At 32.0% G+C, this 23,947-nt stretch overlaps 3 protein-coding genes across 5 annotated transcripts; all 3 read left to right on the plus strand.

The window, feature by feature from the left end:
* The first annotated feature begins 5,617 nt into the window (after window positions 1–5,617).
* LOC129319351 (uncharacterized) lies at window positions 5,618–8,450 on the plus strand. Its single transcript, XM_054964397.1, has 4 exons — window positions 5,618–6,309; window positions 6,978–7,162; window positions 7,629–7,826; window positions 7,898–8,450. The coding sequence occupies exons 1-4, from the start codon at window positions 5,787–5,789 to the stop codon at window positions 8,126–8,128; spliced, it is 1,137 nt and encodes a 378-aa protein (XP_054820372.1). The 5' UTR covers window positions 5,618–5,786; the 3' UTR covers window positions 8,129–8,450.
* A 4,570-nt stretch (window positions 8,451–13,020) lies between these two features.
* Window positions 13,021–14,739, plus strand: LOC129319831 (36.4 kDa proline-rich protein). Its single transcript, XM_054964912.1, is given in 3 exon segments — window positions 13,021–13,796; window positions 13,798–13,824; window positions 14,531–14,739. Coding segments are annotated over 2 exon segments (729 nt in total). The 5' UTR covers window positions 13,021–13,094; the 3' UTR covers window positions 14,531–14,739.
* A 2,168-nt stretch (window positions 14,740–16,907) lies between these two features.
* Window positions 16,908–20,726, plus strand: LOC129320986 (uncharacterized). Of its 3 annotated transcripts, none has more exons than XM_054966700.1 (5): window positions 16,908–17,444; window positions 17,753–19,538; window positions 19,634–19,838; window positions 19,928–20,380; window positions 20,627–20,726. In XM_054966700.1, the coding sequence occupies exons 2-4, from the start codon at window positions 18,656–18,658 to the stop codon at window positions 20,352–20,354; spliced, it is 1,515 nt and encodes a 504-aa protein (XP_054822675.1). In that variant the 5' UTR covers window positions 16,908–17,444; window positions 17,753–18,655; the 3' UTR covers window positions 20,355–20,380; window positions 20,627–20,726. The 3 variants fall into 3 exon arrangements, with proteins under 3 accessions (XP_054822675.1, XP_054822676.1, XP_054822674.1); XM_054966701.1 differs by lacking the exon at window positions 20,627–20,726 and having other exon boundaries at window positions 19,928–20,106; window positions 20,218–20,567; XM_054966699.1 differs by lacking the exon at window positions 20,627–20,726 and having other exon boundaries at window positions 19,928–20,567.
* The last annotated feature ends 3,221 nt before the right edge of the window (window positions 20,727–23,947 follow it).

A 23,947-nucleotide genomic window follows, 5' to 3' on the forward strand; every position in this document is an offset into this window, starting at 1 on the left:
TATTATTTTTTTCCTATTTTGTTCCGTATATTCTGTTTTAGCAGTTAAACCCTATAAAAATGATTGGAGAGTATTACAGCTCTCTTACGGTATGGGTTACCTATGAAATTTACCTATTGCTGGATATAGCTGAAATTGGGTTCTAATCCAGTCCGATCCATATATGCTACTCTGCAAGTGTTGCCGAGTAATTTCCTTTATGGAAGTTCATTCTTGATGTTGAAGGACTGGAAATCGTTTGAAAGCTAGAAAGTTTTTGTTCCCATATTCGCGTGCTATGAAATGATTAAGCTAACATAGTAAATTTGTGGACAATAAATTTTGTTTTTGGCATGTATAAATATTATGTATCCTAATTTGAACAACTCAAGTAGAAAAACGGAGAAACATTCTTTTTACCTTCAATTAGAGAAGGTGATACAGATCTTAAGTAACATACTAGAATCTTGAATAGCAACGATTCACGATTATAGATAGCCACACGGCTTGCTTTTTTACCCTTTTTCTATTCTAGTCTTTCTCTGAAAGCAAATGGAGAAGATCGTTATGATCTCATCTAAAAATCTACCCAAGTGGATGGAGGAGAAATAATAGATGAAAACGACAGTGCCACAAGATTTATAATAACAGTGGAGCCGAGGGGAGATGTTACCATCTCAGATATTAGAGAGGCTACAATGAGGCTCATATGATGGTGAACTAACACCAATATCTTAAATGATCTTTGAACACCCCACCCCGAAAAAAAAAAAAAAAACGAAACGAAACGAAACAAGAGAAGAAGAAGAAGAAGGATAAGAGGGTTTCACTGAGTAATCCGATATGTGTTGCGCAGCCACCATCCTCCCCCCCTCTCCCCCCCGCCCCCCAAAAAAAAAAAAAAAAAACAAAAAACTTCCTCTTCATATACACAATACGCCCTCTGTATTCTGTAAATGCTTCAGCAGATAGTTTTCACTTAGAGAAACTATGATTTTGTATTAAAAAAAAATAATAAATGGTCACTTTTTTTTTTGGTTTTTTTTTTTTTTGCTGTTTAGTCCGACATCTTCATGATTTAATGCAGGCGTGGTTGTCGCGCGACATGTCATATGAGTCATGAGGTTTTTTTCCTTGGGATAATTGGTCACCTTCTAGTTATTGTATCTGTCCCACACATTAAATAGGCGCTCTTATATTTTGTCCGCTAGAATCGGTTCATGTGCAATGCAAGTATCATTACCCGTTGTCATCCACTTATAAATAGCTGTCAATTTGTCTTATTATTGTCACTATAAGTACTTATGTTTTGATTACCGACCTTTAATTTTTTTAACAAATGTTATGAGGTCTTTAATTTTGGAGAATCGCACCTAAAACCTTTGAAATGAAAAAAATCACACCTAAAACCTTCGACCTTTAATTTTGAATTGTTTTTGTAGACCTTACAACTTCAAATGTAAATATATTTTTTCATGAAAAGACACATTTACTCTTAATTGCATGAACTTTGTATAATAAACAAACATTATGTTGTTAATGCATGTACTTTGTCATGTTTTTTTACAGACATTGTGTTGTACATATATTTATAAAACTTGTATATTATTGTTCAATTTAATCACACAGGTGATGTATAATAATATTGTATTGTTCACATGTGGACCTTGTATTTACTGTTCAACTTAACTATATTAATTATATATAATAAATAGACATTATGTTGTTTGCCTATAGACGTAGTCATGTTCTGTGCAGACATTATTGTTCAGCTTAACCACACGAATTATATATAATAAAAAGACTTTATATTGTTTACTCATGGACCTTATTATATTTTTTACAGACATTGTGTTGTATATATGATCGGCCTAGCAAGTGCAGGGGGATTGACATGGTAATAAATTTTAGAGAAGAGCAATGACCCAACTAAACAGACGAACGTTAGGGATCAAGATTTATCTATTGGGATGAATTATCCTAATTTAGGTAATTATTTTCTCTTCTTTTATAGTGATAATCATTTTTAAGGTGTCCTAATGACCTTTTACTATATTAGGATGTATTTAATTAGAGTTAAGCCTAACTCTCACTAAATTTTATTTTCTAACTAAATCATGAAGCTACGATCTAAGCCACCATAAACTCTTAAATTATTTTTAATTTAGTTATATGTGTCTATTTCTTTAGTTATAGGTAAGTTTTTCATCTTTAGTTCATTAAACTGCCCACAAACAATTTATATGACAGCTGTACGTCTATATGAAGAGTAATTAAAATAAAAGAGATAAATACTTAAACATAAATTGCATACAGAAAATTCAATGTCTAATAGGAAAAATAATTAAAACCAAATGAAGAATAAAATCCATTTCAATCAAGCTACTCATTACTTTAACTAAAAATTTAGCAGAACTCATAAAGTTAAAGCTATAATTATAGATAAAAGATTAAAGAAGAAGAGAAGAGAGAAAGCTCCTGGCTCGAAAGACTCCTCTAGACTCTATAATATGTCTCTTAGCTTTTAGATCTGAGATTGGATGTTGTTGAAAGGCTTTCAGGAGAATTATTTATAATAAATTTGACCCTCATAGATAGAGCTAGTAATTCAAATGGGCTGGGTTTAATTCAAGCCAGGCTTATTCGAATCAAGCTTCAACTATCCTACCTTTTTTAAAAACACTCATATAGACAAGCCATGCCCTAACACCTTCAAACTTATTCGGGCTAGCCTGAATACCCAAAAACTTTCTAAAAATATTTTTTTCTTTATTTCTTGAATCAATTTTAATTTTTAAATAATTCTATTAAGCATAAAATATTATTTTAACTTTAAAAAACTAAAATAAAAAATAACTTATTAACTTTATATTTAAATAGATCTGTTATTATTTTGTTATGTTATGTATAATTTATTCATAAATGTTTTCTTTACTTGTAAATTAATGTTGTAATTATTTACATATTGCTTTTATTGTAGTCATATATAAATATTTTATATATTTTAATTAAATTATATTATTTTAATTATAATTAAGTTGATTTCAATTCTTAGACTACTAATTTAAAATTATTTTCTTGATTAGTTCAAAATTTTTAATAATTTTTAGATAAATTGTACTTTTTTTATGAATATAAGAAAAAAAGCCATCATTATATTATATAAAAAATTATTTAATTATGAATAAAATTTTATTTGTTTGAACGTTTTTCTTTAACTTTTTATATTGTTTAACTCTTATATATAAGAATTTTTACTTTAGTTTATTTTTAATTTTTAATCAAGTCTAGCATGGACAATAACTAAGTAATTATTCAAGAATATTATTCTATTTATTATATTTATTTAGTAATAAAATTGAGAATTTGTACATGCCTAAATTTTATTTTTAAAATTATTTTTAATTTTATTTTTAATTTAAAATTAATTATCTTAATTTATAAAAAAATATAAAATTAATTTTTTATATGCAAATGATGTATAGGACTAAATTTTTTTTAAAAAATTAGGTCTTAAAATATAAAAAGAAATATTAAAATATATTTTTAAATATTATTTTGAGATATTTTAATAATTTAAAAATAATAAAATATATGAAGTATAACTATTTTTTATTTTTTATTTAAAATAACTATATTAAAACACTCAAATATATAATATTTTGATATAAATTGATATAAAAATTAAAAATTTAATTAATATTTATCATATTTTATATATTTTTAAATTTTTTTGAGTTATTTAGACCAAGCACGAACCCGATTAGACTTAATCTAAATTATTGGCTCTACTCATAGAATTAGAATTCATTCAGATCATGCCATATCTCATTAGATATGATATCTAATTTAAAATATTTAAATTATATTTGAGTTTAAACTTGAACTAAATTACTGACTCTATAGCTACTCATAAATTTAGAATCCGTTTAAATCACACCTTATTTTATTAGATATGATATCTAATTTAAAATATTTAAATTATATTTTTTTTAACTTATTTCTCTTTCATCTGTGCGTGATCGTGCAAAATATATTCCCATCCGCGCGTGGCAAAAAGGAAGGTGAAGGGCTCTATTGCACACTCATCCACATGCGATCATGGCTCTGTTGATCTTGTTCGCGTGCAGACATTCATAATTCTAGGGGATTAATTTTAATGAAAGAATGATGTTAAAATCTCACACAAAAAATTAATTATTATAAAATTTATTAATAATTAAATTAAACTGTATTAATAATTAATTTAAAATTTATACTTATTTATTAGTTAAATGTACATTTATCAATATACACTTGAAAAACTTATACATTTAAAAAAATAAATTTTTTAAAAAATATATTTGCATTTGAGACCTTTAAATTTGTAAAAACAATTCAAAATATATTGCGCCTTATGTGCAATTGTTTCCATTTTAAGAGCCCTACTCTTCCCTTTGGTTAACTTGAAGATATCAAGTTTAACAAGAGTTTTTAATCCATCTCTTGTAGTATCTCACACAAAAGCGTGTGACTTGAAGTAGAAATGTTTATTCCTTGAAAGTAAAAGTGTCGAAATAAGTCAAATGTTTATTGACCCGTTTAAGTCGTATAATGTACGGGCTAGAAGGTAATCGTTTATATAATTCAATAATTTCTTTCCTTTATTTATAAAAATAGAAAAATAGAACTATTAGTACTCTTAGATACTTAAATTACCGTTATTTTTTTCAGTTACATCTAATTTTAAAAGAATAGGTCTTTTTGCAAGGAATTGTTGAGGCTTGTTTTAAAAATATCGATTTGTTTGAGACCTAAAGAGTTAATTTATACAAACAAAAAAAAGCTTAATTAAAAAACGTATAAAATAAATGATGCTTAAATTTATTCAATCACAATTGCTTAAGCAGGGTTTACATTTTAAGCAAGTGTGAAAATATAAAATGTCTTTAAAAAAATTATCTCAATTAATTTCGATAATGTACTAATATCATCCAATAATATTGGATATACATATCAAAACTTATTTAAGCCAGTTGATCTTATAAGCAAGCCCATTCAAAAAGTAAAATAAAAACAACAACAACAATAATAACAACAGCAAGCAGTTTTGAAACTGATAGATATGGTGGGCGTAGAATTTCTTAACTTCCAATGTAAGAAGATGGACCCATCCATCCACAGGCAAATCGCCAACTTCCTTGCAATATAATGGGCATATTCCGGGGCAAAAATACTATCCTCTAATAATATTTTTTTTAAAAAATAAATTTTATAATTTATGTCCAAAATTATAATAATAACACCTGACATTTCATTGTTGGCAGAATCATGTCCAATTATTACTTCAAAAAGTTGTTTATAAAAAAGAGCTAATAATAAGTTTTATTAAAAAAAATAAATCCATATCATTTTAACAATACATTTTGTATTGAATTTTTTATAAAAATAATTTTTTTAAGTAACCCTTAATTTTACTTTATCATTCAACAAATACTTTCACTTTTAAGATGAAAATCAAACTTAATAATTTTTAAATTATATTTTATTAAAAATTTGATAACAAACATTACATTTTATACAAAAGCAATATTTATTCTACAAGGAAAAAGAAAAACATAAGAAAGTACACGCTACTAAAAAAACAGCTAAATACTCCTGCCATTAAATTCTCTCTCCAATCATCGTCTTTCTCCTCCTCTGACTTTTTCCCCAGAAACTTCCTTGCCCTTTTGCTGGCTTCGATTCTCAAACCTCAGTCCCTCACTGATCATTAACACAAAATTAACCATAAATTCACTAAATTTTCATTATTACTCTTTATTCAGATGTCTTGGATCTTCAAGACTTTCCAATCCAACGACGATCTCCAATCTCCTCATCCTCACACAGCCGTTACATCCTCGTCTTCACCGGAGCGGAGCTCCTCCGGCGATCGCCGCGGTAGCTCTGCTCTCAAAGGTGACGTATCCTCTCTTCTCCGAGGCGTCGCCAATTTCCTCGCTCCGCCGCCATCTTCTTCTTCCGCCGGCCATTCTGTGGACTCGTCGTCAAGAAGTCTTGATGTCGATGGGATCAGGAACGATCTCGTGGAGATCGGTGGAACCTTCAAGAGCTCGCTCTCCCTTCTCTCCTCCAACAAAGTTTTCACTGGAATTTCCGAGCTTACTTCTCAGTTTTTGCAGTCTGAGGGCCATGTTTTAGATGATGATCAAGAAGATGGTAATGGTAAAGGTGATCATCGGAATGATGGGGTTGTGCCGGGCACGACGGATGAGGTTGTTCGTTTTGTGAGAGAAATTGCTAGGCGGCCCGAGTGTTGGACCGAGTTTCCCTCGCCACTCGATCATGGTATTTCAGTATCTCTTCGATTCCGTGTTTGTAAATTATACCGTATTACCGTTTATGGTTTCTATCCCTACCTTTTCAATTGAACATGTATAATCCTTGGGTGGTGGGGTTACTGGGATTAAATAGATCGCTTTGGGAATTCTAGCTCTAGTAAACAACATAGTGATAAATGTTAGTTGGCAATTACATTTCCACTTCAAGTTTTTCTGCGGAAGGTTGGTCTTTATCCCAAATTCTTAATTCAGAAGTCCAATATCCCATTTTTCTAGGGGAAATTGAAGTTTTTAAATTGTCTAGTAGTTGATAGGCTCGCAATATAGGGAAGGAGCTAACTAAACTTATGAAAGGATTGAAGCTTTATCTCATTTCTTCTGCCATATATAATAGAGAATTCTAACTTTTGCTTGTGGGGTTTGAGGAGTATGAAAGTTCTGACTCAATGCAGTTTCTATGTAATGACACGTAGATTTATTCTTGTATTTGTAAGAATGCTGGTTGTGACTTGATTTGTCAGACAGTTTATACACATTGCAAGTCTATTTCGTGTTGGATGCATAAGCAAGATAAAGCCTGACGAAATATGCTGTTCTTTGTTCCTTTCTTTCCTGCTTAATCATCTAAACGATATTTGTCAACACTAATTCAGAAATTTGGATTTGGTTTGGCAGATTTCAGCATGTCGAATTCTCAGAGAGAACATGCGTTGACTATAGAAACACTGGTGCCTGAGTTGGTTTCACTTAGACTCAATCTTTGCAGTTACATGAATGTGGAAAAATTCTGGATGATCTATTTTTTGCTATTGCTTCCAAGACTAAATCAACATGATTTTGAGTGCCTGTCAACCCCCAAGGCAAGCTATGTTTCTTCAGATATACTCTTAATTTTTTGATCTGATTTTCGTGAATAGAGAGCATGTAGTTGCATTGACCAGTCAGGCTTAGTCATTTTATTCCACGGTTATATGTAATCCCTATCATCCTTGTAAATTTCTGTGATATAAAAGACCACAAATATTTGCATTCCTAACATCTCTTGTACATATAATCAATAATGTTTGTCATTAGGAAGCAAAGCTCTATAGTAGCAGACATGTTCAATGGTTTTATTGTATGCCCTTGTTTATTTTAGGGCCTTCTATTTGTTTGTTTTGTTTTTAAGATTTTCAGATAGCTTGTTCTGTGGCACCCCATACTACGATTTATCTGCTTGAAGATAAATTTCTAAATAATTCTCTCCATTTCACTTGTCTAAAAGCTGGGTAGGAATGTACCGTAAATGGAGGCTCATGTGTACGTTTTCCTTTTTTCTGTGTTCAGATTGTTGAAGCAAGGGATGCGCTTCTGCAGAAACTCCAAGAGAAGAGAAACTGTCAGGTGGAAGAACGTGAACAATTAAGTCCGGATCAAGAGCAGAGGGAAGACAGTATAATAGGGAGAGAAAATATTCCATCCGAGAAAAACCATATTACAGCCGAGAGAAAAGATGCAGTAACAGGTCTAAAAATTGATGACAAGGTGAGTACCGAAAATTGGCTGGAAGATGCACTGATATAGCTTTATTGACCTGCTGCACGAATTTTGAACAGGAAGACGTCTCATTCAGTGAGCTAGAAGATGATGGTAGCGATCTTTCCGATAGAACATCAGGCCATAGGAGGACCCATGACACAAGGGGTTCATCACCTGATGGATCTAGCGACTGGGTTCAGCTGAGTGAAAATTCAGAGAGAGGAGGTGGCGGGTGCGGGGCTGTCCATTCTAAAGGTAAGGATTCGGAAGATGAGTCAAATGATTGGCTTGCTGTTGATGATTTTTAATTAGATTTATTGATTGATTCAGTGATTGAAAAGATTCAACTTCTGTCCTAATTCTGGGGCTCTGTATTTAGAAAAATTTCACAATGGTGTAAAGGATTTTTTACTCAGTTCTCCCAACTTAATATTTTCTGTATAAAAGTTCCTGTGGCAGCCACATTTTTCTTATATACAGGGAAGGCAAATAAAAGGGTAGATACATGCAAAAAGCTGAAGTGCTGCTGTTTTTAAGTATTTACTATTCAGTTTCTTAACAAAAAATACAATAAGTGGAAAATTTCTTGCAGCTTAACATATTATTGTCGTGTTATTTCCTCTGCCTGGACATGCCTTATGTTTTCAACAAGAGTTCTTTTTTCTTCTTCCTTTTTTTCCAATTATTATTAGATAAAGCATGTAAAAATTATCGAAGTTAATGCTAACGTTGTGGCGGAGAACATAAGAATTTTACATGTTAGTGGAAAAACGTAGTTCTGGGGAAACATAATCAGAATAAAAGATAGTCTAGAAACGATACCAGGAAGCAAGTACTTTTTCATGCGTGTTTTTTCAAGTGGTGATTTGTGAGAAATTCAGATCTACTAAATGAATTTAAAGAATTCATATATATTGTCAACTACGATAAAAGTAAATCATATTCTACCAACTTAAGTTGGTTAAGTATAGAGTTCTCATCATCGAAGCAAGTGGTGAGGAGTTTAATCCTTACTATTGTGTATGTGACAATTCTAGTTGGGAACCAATCTTTGCCCTTAGAATCTCAGATCAAGAGTTAGCCTCTGCAAACGGTAAAGTATGTTTCTTATGTCTCCCAAAAACTAAATCATGCTTTTTGTCAAGAAATGCCGAAAATTGGTATTCAAAGACAATACAAAGCCCAGGAAGATGATGGAGTCCTCCCACAACTGCTATCACGCCAAGTCCACTGCTCCATTGTTGTTCGTTTGAGATTGGCCCGTTTACTGACATGACTAACTCTTTGTACACAATGAGTTGCATCTACCAACAACAGTTTAGTTCAACTTGTAAGAAAGAGTTTTCACCTTTCCGGAGCTGGCTCAATTCAAATTCATTGGAACTGTTAGACTTTCGGACACCAGATGATTACTTAAAAAAAATTAAAAAGAGTTGCATCTAGGGTTTGTACCATTAAATAATAAGAAGTTCGTCTTCTATAAATAATTATTCTGTACAGATATCGTAGCATAGAAAGCTAACGCAAATCTAACTTATAGATGCTTTTTATTTAAAATTTAGATGGTGGCAATTGATTTATTAAAAATAAAGAGAAGAATGTGCAACAACAAGAAGTCTTATTTTATTAGGTGAAATCAATTACATGAATTATGATATATTATTGTGCTATATCATTTATCAAAATTTTAAAAATATTATTAACTAAGAGGTCGTGGTCAATAATTTCTATAAGTTTTTTTCTTTAATCTTCTTCTACAACTTTGCCTATAGTTCGAAACTCGAGTAAAGGAGGAGATTTGTATTAAATTCTTAACAATCAATATAAAACTTTCTTAAATCTTTCATGGATATGAATAATAAAGAGAAGAAGGTAGTCAAGGTGAAATTCACAGCAGATATGCATTCATCATATATTCTTATGGAATCAGATGAGCGTTGTCCAAATTAAAAAATCGCAATGGAACTCAAGATTCTCTCTATATATATTTATATATATAAACTCATGATTTTTGCTGTATCTGTTATAATTTCTATCCTTCTGTATCATGAGATTCAGATTATATAAGTGTGTTGTGATTATGATTTGTGAGAAGTCGGTCTCACTTGATGATCCTCCAATCCTCGACTAATTTAAAATGCCAAATATTTCTGTCATTATTATTTATCAGTTATCACCTCACGTTGCAACGTCTGATACACTGACACACCCCACATCGAAACTCAATAATTCTCACCATAAACCAATGTTCTCAACATATCATATAACTCACACCTAAACTCAACACATTCTCACTGTATACACATGCCTCACATGTGCTTCTGTGTCTTAAGATACATACGCATAACTGGATAGAAGCACATAAAAGAGGGCAAAAAAAAGTATAATCAAAATTTTCTACATTCTGTCATGCATGATGATATTCAATATGTCAGGTCAAAAAAAAAAAAAGAAAAATCAATATGTATATGTTGGGTTTCCCCCCATATTTGAACATATCCTATCAAAAATAAGTGGACAAAATATTTTGATATGAAAAATTTGTAAGGTTTAGTGGCAAGAAGAAGGAATCCAGTATACATGGCTGTACTGTATTATACAATCCGATTATGTGGAGATGGATGAAGCAAAGCCACTTGATCACAAGACTCCAATATCTCCATATTCACATGCGTAGAGTACAGCACTGTGAATACGTGTGAACCGTTACCTCCTGGGAAGAAATTTCAGCCATTAGATATCTCACCACAAGCTAAGCAACGAAGCATCCATTTAATGTTTCTGTAACAGGACACCACCATGACGACAAAATGCAATTAAGTGGCCTCTCAGTTTTCTCGCCCACAAATTCTGTGATCCAAATTGCACATCATCATCAGAAGAAGAAGAAGAAAGAAGAACTGTTAACTTGTTCGATGTGACTTTTGGGGGTTGATTTGTCGATTGACTCAGTAATTTTTCATCTTTTTTTTCTGGACTTGGGAGTGTGAGAGACGAACAAATTGAAGTGAAAAGATTAAAGTTTTCAAACCTTGAGATGGATCCAAGAAACAGACTAGGACCACTTAAGTGTCAACTATGAAGAATTAACAGATTGACTTAACAGTTTACTGTGCCATAGATGCATATATCTTCCAATGATATGGATGGGGGTGGTCAATATTATTCAATCTTATATTCTACTAGTGCACATGCAGTTTTAGAAGGCAACAAAAACGGCATAAATTTAGAGAGAGAGAGAGAGAGAGAGATCACATGGCATGATGAGAGTGAAGAAGAAAGGGCAGTGCAGTGAGTCACGAACTCACGGATGGGCATAGAATGAGAAGCTTACAAAGCAATGAAGGCATTATAGAGCGAAGTTGTGAGAGACAGAAGTATACATCTCCATCAAAGCCCATCACTGGAGAATCATCATTTTCTTCTTATCCTTGCCTTTTCTTTGATCACATGGGATGCCACCCTGTACTGTTTTCCTACACCCACTCTTCTTTTATCCTCTTCTTCTTCATTAGCTGTAGCTAGTCTGCCAGGCGTATCCCTCTCATCACTCTCTCTTTTCTTCTTCCCCATTAAGCTTCCATCACTTTCCAATTCTTCTCATTATATTGTTCAAATTTTTACCGCCAAACCATGTCAGTTAATGTATGAAGCATTCTGTTATTTATATATTTTTATTGTGATTTTTCCGTCGTATAATGGCCTATTAGTTCAGTTGATTAGAGTGTTGTGTTGATAACCTGAAGGTCACAGGTTCGAGAACTGCATGGGCCAAGAGTTTTTTCTTTAAAAGTTTTGTCAAATTACTAGAAATCTCAATCTTGAATCTTAATGTGCAACACTCTCTCCGTTGATGAGGGGTAATTTAAAAAAAAAATATTAGAAATGTTTATTAAGATATATAATTTTGCTTATAAATTAAAAAAAAAACAAGTGTTAGTTTCTCTTAAAAAATATTAGGATCACAAATTTTACGTACCGAGACCGATGGAGACAAAAGTTCCTTCATATTTCGGGTCCCATGTATATCATTTCATTGGTCTCTAATGAAAGGTCTAATAATCATTCAACCATATACAACCTCAAGTCATTATTAACCTTATCTTAGATTCCGAGATGAAAATTATAAAATAATCGTGAGAATATATACATACATATATATGTAACTTTCTCTCCTTTTTTCCTCACTTTTTTGGCTGTCATTTCATTTCATTTCTGGGAAGATTATTCAAACAGTCGACACGATCTTAACAGTGAGATTCTTAATTATCTTAATCAACTTCGCATATTTCATATTATATCTGTCTCCATGACACACAAGACATTAGCTCCCTGGGAATAATAATCAGTTCATGCTACGTACACTGATAATATATATAATCCCCAACAAGTTTGAAAAATACTATTTGGCTCTCATCTAACTTGCGAGCTTGATGTCATTTTCTTTGTTGAGTTTGAGTTTGAACTGGACGCATTAGATGCTTTCCTAACCAGGTCTAATCTGGCTTGTTCTATATATCCATCATGCACAAAAAAAGCAAATACATGCATTTTTCGATTCATTTCTCATAGAATTGAATTTTTTTAAAAAAATCGATATATACTTTTTGGTGGGAAAAATGAAATCGAAGTACGAGTATATAGTTTCTAAAATCTCTCGTCCTGATCACCTGGTTCTAAAAAGAAGTTGCTTCTTTATGCTATATATATACAAACATGAGAAATAATTGCTCTCTCATTACCTTTCCATAAAACTACTACAAAACATCAACAGCGTATTTACCTGGTGCAAAAATAATTACAATAGGTGAATAGTATATATGTTGTGATTAATTAGCTAGCTAGCAGGTACTGTCAGTGTCATGGGATGAGATTAAATTGATCATACATATATATGCTTTTATATTATCAGAAACCCATTATTTTGTTATAGTAAAAGTAAAGAAGAAGCCAAAATACAAAGCAATAGCCGATAGATGTTGAGTGCGTGGTGAAGAATTAAGATAACATTAGCGAGACATTATGGTAATGAAATTCCATGATTCATATGAACTAGAGTGGTAATTTGCCAGCTCGCATTTTCACCATATTGGCCCATCATCACGTGATCTGCTTTTCGTCTGAACCATTTTTTTTTTTTTTTGTTTGCTTCCTTCTTCACTCTATACTGCTTCTCCTATATATCACCTTCTTCCTCCACTAAAGCTTGTATACTTACTTGTCTCTCTCTCTCTCTCTCTTGTTTCAGAGGACATAACCAGAACAAGTTCAAGCATGGAGTCTTCAAAGCTCTATGCTTTTCTCTTCATTTCCATGCTCTTCGTCTCTTCTTTTTCTCCCATTCTTGGTTGTCCCTACTGTGGCATAGGCAAGCCTCCCAAGAAGCACAAGCCCGCCAAAAAGCCTCCCGCCGTCAAGCCGCCAGGGATCTTGCCTCCGATTACCGTCCCTCCCATTAAGCCACCAGTCACATTGCCTCCGGTGACTGTCCCGCCAATTAAGCCGCCAGTGGCCTTGCCGCCAATCAAGCCACCGGTGGAACTGCCTCCGATCAAGCCACCTGTTGATCTGCCGCCGATCAAGCCACCAGTTGAACTGCCACCGATTAAGCCACCGGTTGAACTTCCACCGATTAAGCCACCGGTGGACCTGCCTCCACTTCCACCAGTGCCGATCCTGAACCCACCAACTCCAAGCAAGGGAGGTGGGAAGACGCCGTGCCCGGCACCACCGGCGACGTGCCCTATAGACACGCTGAAACTGGGAGCTTGCGTGGATCTGCTGAACGGGTTGGTGCACGTAGGGTTGGGAGACCCGGTGGTGAACAAGTGCTGCCCGGTGCTGCAAGGTCTGGTGGAGCTTGAAGCGGCGGTGTGCCTCTGCACCACCTTGAAGCTGAAGCTTCTGAACCTCAACATTTATGTTCCTCTCGCTCTTCAGCTTCTCGTTACTTGCGGAAAAACTCCCCCTCCTGGTTTCACCTGCTCCCTCTAAACCCAGTTAAGTATGTATACACCAAACCCTAACTCTTCTATATCATGTTTGCTTTGTGTTTTGTGTCAAATCAGCCACTTGCTTTTAGTTTTAATGAACATGAATAGACTAATATATGTTGCGCGTGCTATATTCTATTATTCTATAATTAATTTCATCTTCGATATTTTAATGAAAACGCGTGACCATTTGTTTAATATCGATCATTTGAGACAGAAGCTTCTAATAGATTCTAGAAGATGTAACGACTAATAATTAAATTAGTAAATCATAATCTAGTCTCTTATGTTTTGTTGGTTTTGCTTTACATTTTGGATTGTTGTGAGGAGATAATTAAACCCCTGTATGCGTATGACCTAACATTGACCCGGAAACTTTATATATACATATATATAATATTTATATAAGAGGAAGAAATTAATGAAATATTATTGTTCCACTGTGACTACAGAGATGTTGTAATTTTTTTTTATTTTTTTGACCAGACAGATACTGTAATTGATAAGGAATGAATTAGGTTACTAGTTTTACGTGCAAGTCTTTCACATGTCTTTGTACTGTTGATACTGAAGAGTTTGGTTGATTGAAGAAGCGGCTGAAAGATCATGGAGACTTTATGTATCATATACGTTATGTTTTGATTTGCAATTTGTACCCGTGAACTTGTAGACTTGTAGTCTTTGTCTTACTGCATGTCATGTAACTATTCCTCGCAGGTGGTCGATGAATGTGTGGACCAAATCCATCGACATGAGAGGATGTCGAGCCACTATTATTTCTCTCTCTCTCTCTCTCTAGATTGGAATTTATTAATGCTGTTATTCGGTTATCTCAATATTGTTATTAAAACAATTTGTTTTTCTCAATTCTCAGAGATTGTTGTACGTCGCCCTTAATTTTTATGCATATTTCATATTCCTAGCTAGGTCATTTAGCAGATGCTTCTTCTGTGACAATATTCCAGAATACTTGTTAATGATTCGCATATTGCTACAGATTATTGGTGAAATGATAATGAAATATCTTCAAAATATATATATATATATATATATAATTTAATCCTTTAAAATTTTATAATTTCAATAAAATTTTTAAGGACTTATGTGTCAATAAATTTTAAAGTGAAAAAACTATTTTATTTCTATTGAAAATAACAAACTTCAATCACAACTTTTGTTTTGTAAATCATATGAATTAAACAAAAAATCATAAATTATCAAATGTAATTCTTGTTATTAAAAAACAAATCCCAATTACAAATTTTGCTTCAAGAAAAACAACTTTTATTTTATGAATTGTAAAAGTTGAATAAAAAATTATAGTTTATCAAGTATAATTTCTTTTATTAAAGCATAAGTTCTCAAAATAACAAACTTCATTTACAATTTTATTTAAAAAATTATAATTTTTATTTAAAAAATAATAAAAATTGAGTAAAAAACTACAACCTTATAAAATATATATCCTGAGGGATAAAAAAAAATCTCAAGCATGAAAGGCATAGAATTCTCAGTACCAGATAACGTTGGCAAAACTTGGCTTGTTGATGGAAAGAAAAAGTGAAAATTGATAGTCTCATTGAGTTGTTTTCATAAACCTTAATTTGAGAGTTAAATGTAACATCACATATAAAAGATTCCCCTTTGATTGGTCCACCGTACTACACACACACACACAGCCAGATGGTTTTGGGATTTCAATGGGCTAAGGAAATTCCAGTTTTGCAGAAAGAGAATGTTACTTTTTCAATGTAAATAAGAGAGTGACAGAGGGTGTGAGTGTGACACGCGTACATAACGTATATGATATTTGGTAATCCTCCTGTTTTATTTATAAATTATTTTTATTAATATCAATATAACAAAAATATAAAATATAAAAGTAATTAAAATTTTAAATATAACCTTCAAATAAATAAAAATAAATAATATAATATAATATTATTTTTTCTACCTCTTTTGTTTTCAAGTGATAATTTAAAGATTTTAGTTTAAAATAAAATAATTCTATCTCTTTATTATTTATAAAGTCAATTGGATTGTGATTTTAGAATGCACTTAATATACAAAGATTGGAGGGAGTACATGTGATCGCTTATCTCTTGCTGGCCATAGCCATTGCAATTATTTCTAAATACTTCTAATACCGCTTCTATTCATAAGATGAAGAGGGGAAAAAATTTATTACTCATTGCAAACTTTTTTCTCAACAAGAATTCAAATATTAGTCTAATATTAGTCTATTATGTTATGTGGGAATGGCTCATTCTAATATAGACCTAATCCCCATTGATATAAAGAAAAAAAATTAATAACATATTTATGAGACATGTCATTAACTTTTTATTAAAAAAAATTTCCTTTTACTCGTTTTAAATATGGGTTGAGGTCCATTTTTTCTCCTAATTAAACTATTTTCATAGAAGCACCTAGTTTTTTAAATTTTTTGTCTTAATAATGTTGTCGTTGAAATAATTAAATCGTAGTAATGTTGTCTTTGACATTGAATGGGCAAATGTTGAATCAAACTTATTTATGAGTCAATAAAATTAACCATCAATATTTGCCTATTTCATGTCAAGGCAACATTACTAAAATTTAATTACTTTAAATACAAAATTGATATGATAAGAAGTTTAGGATATAAAGTACTCCTACAAATATGGTTTATGTGGCAAAAATAAATCTTAACCCATATAGGTGAGAGAAAATATATGATTAAAGAATGTATATTTAATATGGGTATAATTAAAAACTTATTAATTTTTGGATTAAGGTGCATTTTTGCTATTGAATTATTCTTTGAAGAGCATCTAGTGTATTAAGCAAGGTTTGAAGACCCGGACTGACCTGGACGGTCGGACCGGTCGGACCGTCGCCCGTTGAAGAAAGCGGGTTGGGTCAACTAATTAACCCGTATGAGCAATTGACCTGGGTTGGCTCGTCTGGAACCGGACGGGTTTTATAAACTCGAAAAAGAACCGGAACCCGGAACAGTTTGAATGGGTCAGAAGCGGGTCAAAGGAGGGGCAAAATTGGAATTTTAAAAATTAAAAAAAAAACCCTTATCTATCAGTATCTCTCGGATTTCACTTTCAGAGTTTCAGGTTCAGATTTCAGATTCAGCCGGTACAGCTCGGTCTTCAGATTTCACTCCCTACAGTCACGCCACCTCGCCTGCTCGCCGTCGCAGCTAGACTCAGAAGTCAGAAAGAAATCAGGCATCAGCGTCTCACGGTCTCGGTCTCGGTCTCGGTCTCGGTCTCTGTCTCAATCTTCTCTTCTCTGTTCTCTCTCTATCTCGCACGGTGGCCGGTGGGTTCTGTCGTTCTGGTCAGTCATCGGCTCATCGCACATCGCCTCCTCAAATCTCGACCGTCTGGGTTCCATTTCTGTGGGTCTCTTCTCTGTTCTCTCTCTGTGCATTCACACCGAGACAGTCGGACTCTTCCCTCTCTGTGCATTCACGCCATTTCTGTGCATTCACCGTCTTCGTCTTCTTCGTCTTCTTCACAGTCAGACTTTTCCCTCACTGTGCATTCACACCGAGACAGTCAGACACTCAACATCCTTCATTCTTCATCTTCTTCATTGATCGCTGATCGCTCTCTCTTTCTCTCTATCAGTCCTGGTGAGCTCCTTCATCTATCTCTCTGCCCAATTTAATCTAATGCCATGGTTTTGAATAGCAAATTAGCAATGTATGAATGCTGATGGATGAACATTTTTTTTATTATCTGCGCTGTTTATTTTCTGAATTCTGAATTATTCAAGACTCTTATACTGTGTTGTCTGCTCTGTGATTTATCTATGGATATGGTTATAATTATATTCATATTGTCCTAATCGATTTGAGACTCAAGAGTTGTTTATTGACAAAATAGGAAGGCTATATTCATATTGTCTGTCTGCTTTTAATTTGTTAATTTACTTGTTTAGGTGTAGAAAATGTCGTCATCTGATCATGCATCTACTGCTGCATCTACTCAATCTGTTAGAGCTAAATCAGATCCTACATGGGAGCATTGCACTCAAATACCAAACAAAAAGGAAGGTGGCAAACCTCGCTTAAAATGCTTGTATTGTGCAAAGGAATTTGCTGGTGGGGGAATTAATAGAATGAAACAGCACCTTGCTGGGAAAAGAGGAGATGCCATTAGTTGTAAAAATGTGCCTCATGATATTCGCTTTCGATTGGAGGAAAATTTGAAAGAGATTGAGGGAAAGAGAACAAAAAAACAAGATAACCCAACAGAAACAGAGGATAGTCTATTTGGGGGGAATGATTCAAATATGGAAGAAATGGCTCCTCCACAGTCTCAAGAAAGGGTGATTGAAGCAAATGTTCCAAGTTCTTCTCAATCAAGAAAAAGGAAGGCATCTGAATCTTTAGAGAAGTTCTTTGCCCCAAGGACAACCCCGGGTGCACAACCAGGAATAAGAAGTGCATTTACAGGTAAAGAAGCTTTGCATAGAGCTGATTTGGCTATTGGTAGGTGGTTATATGATTGTTGTATTTCAATAAATGCTGTGAATTCCATTTACTACCAACCTATGGTAGATGATATTGCTGCTATTGGTCTTGGTTATAAAGCCCCAAATTATCATGCTGTGAGAAGTAAAATATTGCAAGACATGAAGAAGGAGGTTCAGTTACTAGTTGATGAATGCAGAAGTTTTTGGGCTGAAACTGGTTGTACTATAATGGCGGATGGTTGGCAAGATCAAAGAAATAGGTAGTTGATTAATTTTCTTATTTATTGTCCTAGAGGAATTGTTTTTATTAAATCTGTAGATGCCTCAGATATAGTTAAGGATGCTCAAAATCTTTGCAATTTATTCATGGACATGGTTGCATTTGCTGGTGCGAATAATATTGTTCATCTAGTAACTGATAATGCAGCTAATTATAAAGCTGCTGGGAGATTATTAAATGACAAGTACCCTTCTATTTTCTGGTCTCCTTGTGCTGCCCATTGCTTAAATTTGATTTTGGCAGACATAGGCAAGATGGAGATTGTTACTAGTTTAGCAGCACGTGCATCTGTGGTTTCAAAATTCATATATAACCATGCATTTTTGCTAGCTTGGTTGAGGAAAAGAGAGGGTTGGGTAGAAATTATTCGCCCAGGGGCCACACGGTTTGCCACTACTTTCATTGCTTTGAAGAATATCTATGAGCACAAGCATGATATACAAGCCTTGATAACTAGTAAGGCATTTATGGACTCTAGATACTCTAAGGATCGAAAGGCTAAGGATGTCACAATGATTGTGTTGGACAACAAATTTTGGAATGACTGTAAAATTCTTGTTGAAATTGTAAAACCACTCATCCGATTGTTGAGAATTGTTGATTCTGATGATAGGCCATCACTTGGGTATGTCTATGATGGTATGTATAGGGCAAGGAAAGCTATAAAGAGTACTTTTTTGAAGAAAAAATATTTGTACAAGCCCTACACAAGGATTATTAAGAGAAGGTGGGATTCTCAGCTCCGACAAAATCTTCATGTAGCTGCTTATGTCTTTAATCCTGCCTTTCTTTATGATAAAGAAAACTTTTCTCAAAAGCCAGAGGTTATGCAAGGATATCTTACTGTTATAGATAAGAAAGTCTCTTCTAATAAGACCAAGTTCTTGCAAGAAGGCACACAATATCAGGAAAAGAGTGGTAGCTTCAGTCATCCATTGGCTATTGAATCTGCAAAATCAATGCGACCTGGTAAAGTAAAGATTTATATATTTATCTTTTATATTTATTATCTTGCAACTTTATCTGTAAAATCTCTTCTACTAACTTTATCTTTAATATGGCAGATGAATGGTGGCGATATTTTGGAAGTAGTTGTCCAAATGTTAAAAACTTAGCCATTAAATTGTTAAGTCAAACTGCATCTTCATTAGGTTGTGAAAGGAACTGGAGTGTCTTTGAAAGAATACACTCCAAGAAAAGGAATAGATTAGAGCATCAAAGGTTGAATGATCTTGTATATGTTCATTACAATTTTTGCTTAAAGAATAGGTATATTATTTAAAGCTTTGTGTTTATTTGCATTCATAAAGATTGGATGAATGAATTCTTATAATTTGCTATTGTCATGTGTATTTTAGAGTTGCTAACAAGAGAAAAGCAACTGATCCTGTTGATTTTGAAAGTATTGATAAAATTGAGTATTGGGTAATGGAAGAAGATGATCCTTCTTTACTTCATGCTGATGAGATAGAAGGAGATCTCCTTTATGATGAGCAAACACTACCAAGAGCTATTATTTCGCAGCAGGAAGAGGAAGGTTTGAATTTGAATTTTCTTGAGAGCTTTATTACATGCTGTCACTTTTATTATATTGCTCCTAATAATGCTTTAATCTGGTTTGATTACTTTGATGTATTTGTTTATGAAGATGATCAACAAAGAGTGAATGTGGCAGAGGGTGAAGGGATTGATTTAGGATCATTTGGTCAGGAAGATGATGATAGTTACAACTCAGATGCTGATGCTTTCGAGCCTAACCATGCCTGGATTAATCAAGTGGATTGACAAAGATCTGCCAATATCTTTGGCAAGTAATGAAATTATTAGTTATCTTATAATGTTTGGCTTGTGGATTGTAGATTGTTGTACTTGTGAACTTGTTGCATCATGTTAATGACTTGACCAGAACATATTATGGTGTTTTTGTTGTATTAATGACTTAGGTGTTTTGAAAGACTTAAGTGGTGGTATATTTTTACTAACTTGTTGTATTAAAGACTTGGGTGATATTTTAAAATATATATATATATATATGTTATTTTTTATTTAATTATTAGGTAGCCGGTTCGACCGCCGGTCCGACCGGTTGAACCATGAGACTCGTGACCCGCTGACATTTCCGGTTCGCTGTCCGGTCCGGGTTTTAAAACATTGGTATTAAGCTATTTGTCATAACAATTTCACATTTAAAATAATTAAAATGTAGCATATTTGCCTTTGAAGTTAAATATTTTAACGTTGACCATTAAAAATGATAATTAGGACTTAAGCTCAACTGAAAATGTACCTATCATGTCAAATAAATCTAAGTTAAAGTGTATTTTTGCCGATAAATTATTATTTGAGGAGCGCACAATGTCTTAAACTATTTGTATTATAGCAATTTAGCCCCTGAAGTAATTAAAACAGTACAAATGAACCTTAACTTGAATTCACTTGACATAACAGATGTCATTTTCTTTTATTAAATTTAATTCTAGTTAGCATTTTTAACTGTCAATATTGAGATATTTAATTTTAAAAGAAAATATATTACATTTTAATTACTTTAAAGGTAAAATTACTATGACAAATAGTTTATAATACTGAATTCTTCTCAAAAAATAATTTATAGATAAAAATATATCTTAATTCCTAATTTTTTTATTATGACAAAACATGTTAAAATGACAGATATACAAGACTAACGGGTGCATACGTACTTTTTTCTTTTTTTTTTTTTTGGCGCCCGGGGGGGGGGGGGGGGGCATGTGCACACACTTGAGGGCATTATCATGCTTCCAAACACTCTACAATCTTTATTTAACCAACTGCAAGTCTAACCGCTCTATGATACAGATTCGCGATGAGGTAGTAACCAATTACTATGAGATTATATATCAGAAAATAAAATTAATTAAAACTAACCTTTTGACAATTAATCATATACTCCCTCTATTTTTAAATATAAGAGAAACTATCATATATCTCTTTGTTTTTATTTATAAATAAAGCTATAAATTTTAAGAAGTATTATCACATTTTTTCAAAAGTGTCCCTCATAAAGTCAACATTTATTTTCACTAGATAAAGTTGTTTTATTAATTACAGGAACAGTTTAATTCAATTTTTTTAATTTGAGATATAATTATTATATTTAACTAACTTTTTTTTAAACTATTTGAATTGATTATTTTTTCTTATACATGGGAATAAAAGGAATACTGCATAAGAAACTATAGCAAATTTTGCATCTCATTTGGCATTTCCAACTCAGAACAAATTATAAAGCATACTTCCTCTATTCAAAAATGTTGACACTATTTTTTAATATTTATTCATATTTAATATACTATTTCACTTTAAACTAAATATAAAGTGATTTATTCATGATGAATATTTAAAAAAACATAATTATTACATTTTAAAACATTAAAAATGTCTTATATTTTTAGATATTCAAACCCTAAAAAAATATCTTATATTTTTTAATAAGGGAGTAATTCCTACTATTTAGTGGCAGGTATATAAATATCTTTTTTTACTTTAATTGGGAAGGAATTATCCTAATGAAATTTTTAAGTTTGTACAGAACTCAATTGTATATCATTAATTATTTTATTGGCAAACAACTCTCTGATGACTCTCTCTAGCTAATCCTAATTATAAGGTATCTTCTAGAATATTTTTTTTGTCTATAATATAAGTGTCATGTAATAATATATAATGGCTTGCCATTTTTATTCCTGAGTCTTTCAACAAGTGCTCTGTAAATTGATACAGTAATAATAATGATGCCTGCTTATATTCTTTTAATTAAGGGTGGAAATGAAATCTTGGGATATTTATTAACAAATTTAACAATATTGCATTTTTTTTCTTAAGACACATGAGTTAGTTAAAAATAGCTTTTATCTAAGATCAGGGGGAGTAATTAATTAGTAAATTATGTTACCATTAAAATTTAACACTTTAAAGGATATCGTTTGTGAATAATATAAAGTTTTAGTGATGCATGGTTAAATAGCATATATAATAAAGTAATACACAGCTACACAAGGCTAGTCAGGTTGTAAGATAAATATATAGAGAGAGAGAGAGAGATCAAAGGTTTAAATCCTAAAAAAAATTACATAGGAGTATCATGTCAAGTATAAACAAAACAAAACAGTAACATGAAAAATGCTTATATCAACCAACTTTTCTGAATTGAGCATTTGCATCATATTAAATTAAAAAATATCATTGTATACATCAGAAATGTAAGCGTGTATTATATTTCAAGCATCCCCTAATATTGGACATGTAGACTTCACTGCTCTTCACTCCTCTCGGATATAAATGGCTTTTCAACTGCTGAGCCCACGCACAATAGCCCATGCCATGCATTCTATTATAATATGCTTTTCTCTTGATATAAAAGTCAAATGCAAGTCATATGTAGAAAAAATGATAGAAATTTTTTTAAAATATAAAAATAATAATAAAATCTTACAAAATATTATAATTATTTTTTATTTTTTAGGGACCTTTCTAACATTAAATATTTTTGATAAAATAGTTAAAATATTCTTAGTTTAAAATAAAAAAAGTAACAACTTTAGCAACAACAAAAAACTAATTTAGTTTAAATAATAATTACTTTTCTTTTAATAGTAATTAGAACAAAACAACTAATTACAATTTTTCTTAGGTAATTTTTTGATTTACTAAAATTCAAGTGTTATAAATATTTGTTACTATTTTAATTTAAATAATGACAATTTTTCTTCTAATAATGACTAAAACGAAACAATCAATTACAACTTTTCATGCAAAATTTTTAATTCATTGAAATTTAAATGTTATAAATATCCATGATTAATTTAGTTTAAATAATTAATTATTTTTTTAATAATGATTAGAACAGAACAAATAATTATATAGCTTCCCTTATGTAAATTTTTGATTCACTATAATCTAGGTGTTATAAATATTCTTGATAATGTTAATTTAAGTAATGACTAGTTTTGTTTTAGTAATTATTAAATGAAACAAGTAATCACCATTTTAGTTTAAATTGAGGGTATTTTAATTATTTCATCAAAAATCATTAATGTCAAAAATGTTCCTAGTGATTTGAGAATAATTATGACATTTTGTGACACTTTATTTTCATTTGCATATTTTGGTGAGATTTTTCTATTATTTTTCCTTGCATGTTCGTCATCTAACCAATAATTAATTATAGGGGAAGTGTCATTTAAGGCCCTCTAAAAAAAATTTATCACACTAGGGAGATCTTACGAAAATATGTATATGTTATTAAAAATTAAACCTTAACTTATATTTTTTGTTAAGATTCTCTTAAAAATTTAACAAGTTAAAGTTCATTTTTTAATCACATATACGTGTTTTCG

Source organism: Prosopis cineraria, unplaced genomic scaffold (assembly GCF_029017545.1).
Source record: "Prosopis cineraria cultivar Desert tree isolate PC_DT_omini unplaced genomic scaffold, ASM2901754v1 PC9, whole genome shotgun sequence".
NCBI classification, from domain to species: domain Eukaryota; kingdom Viridiplantae; phylum Streptophyta; class Magnoliopsida; order Fabales; family Fabaceae; genus Prosopis; species Prosopis cineraria.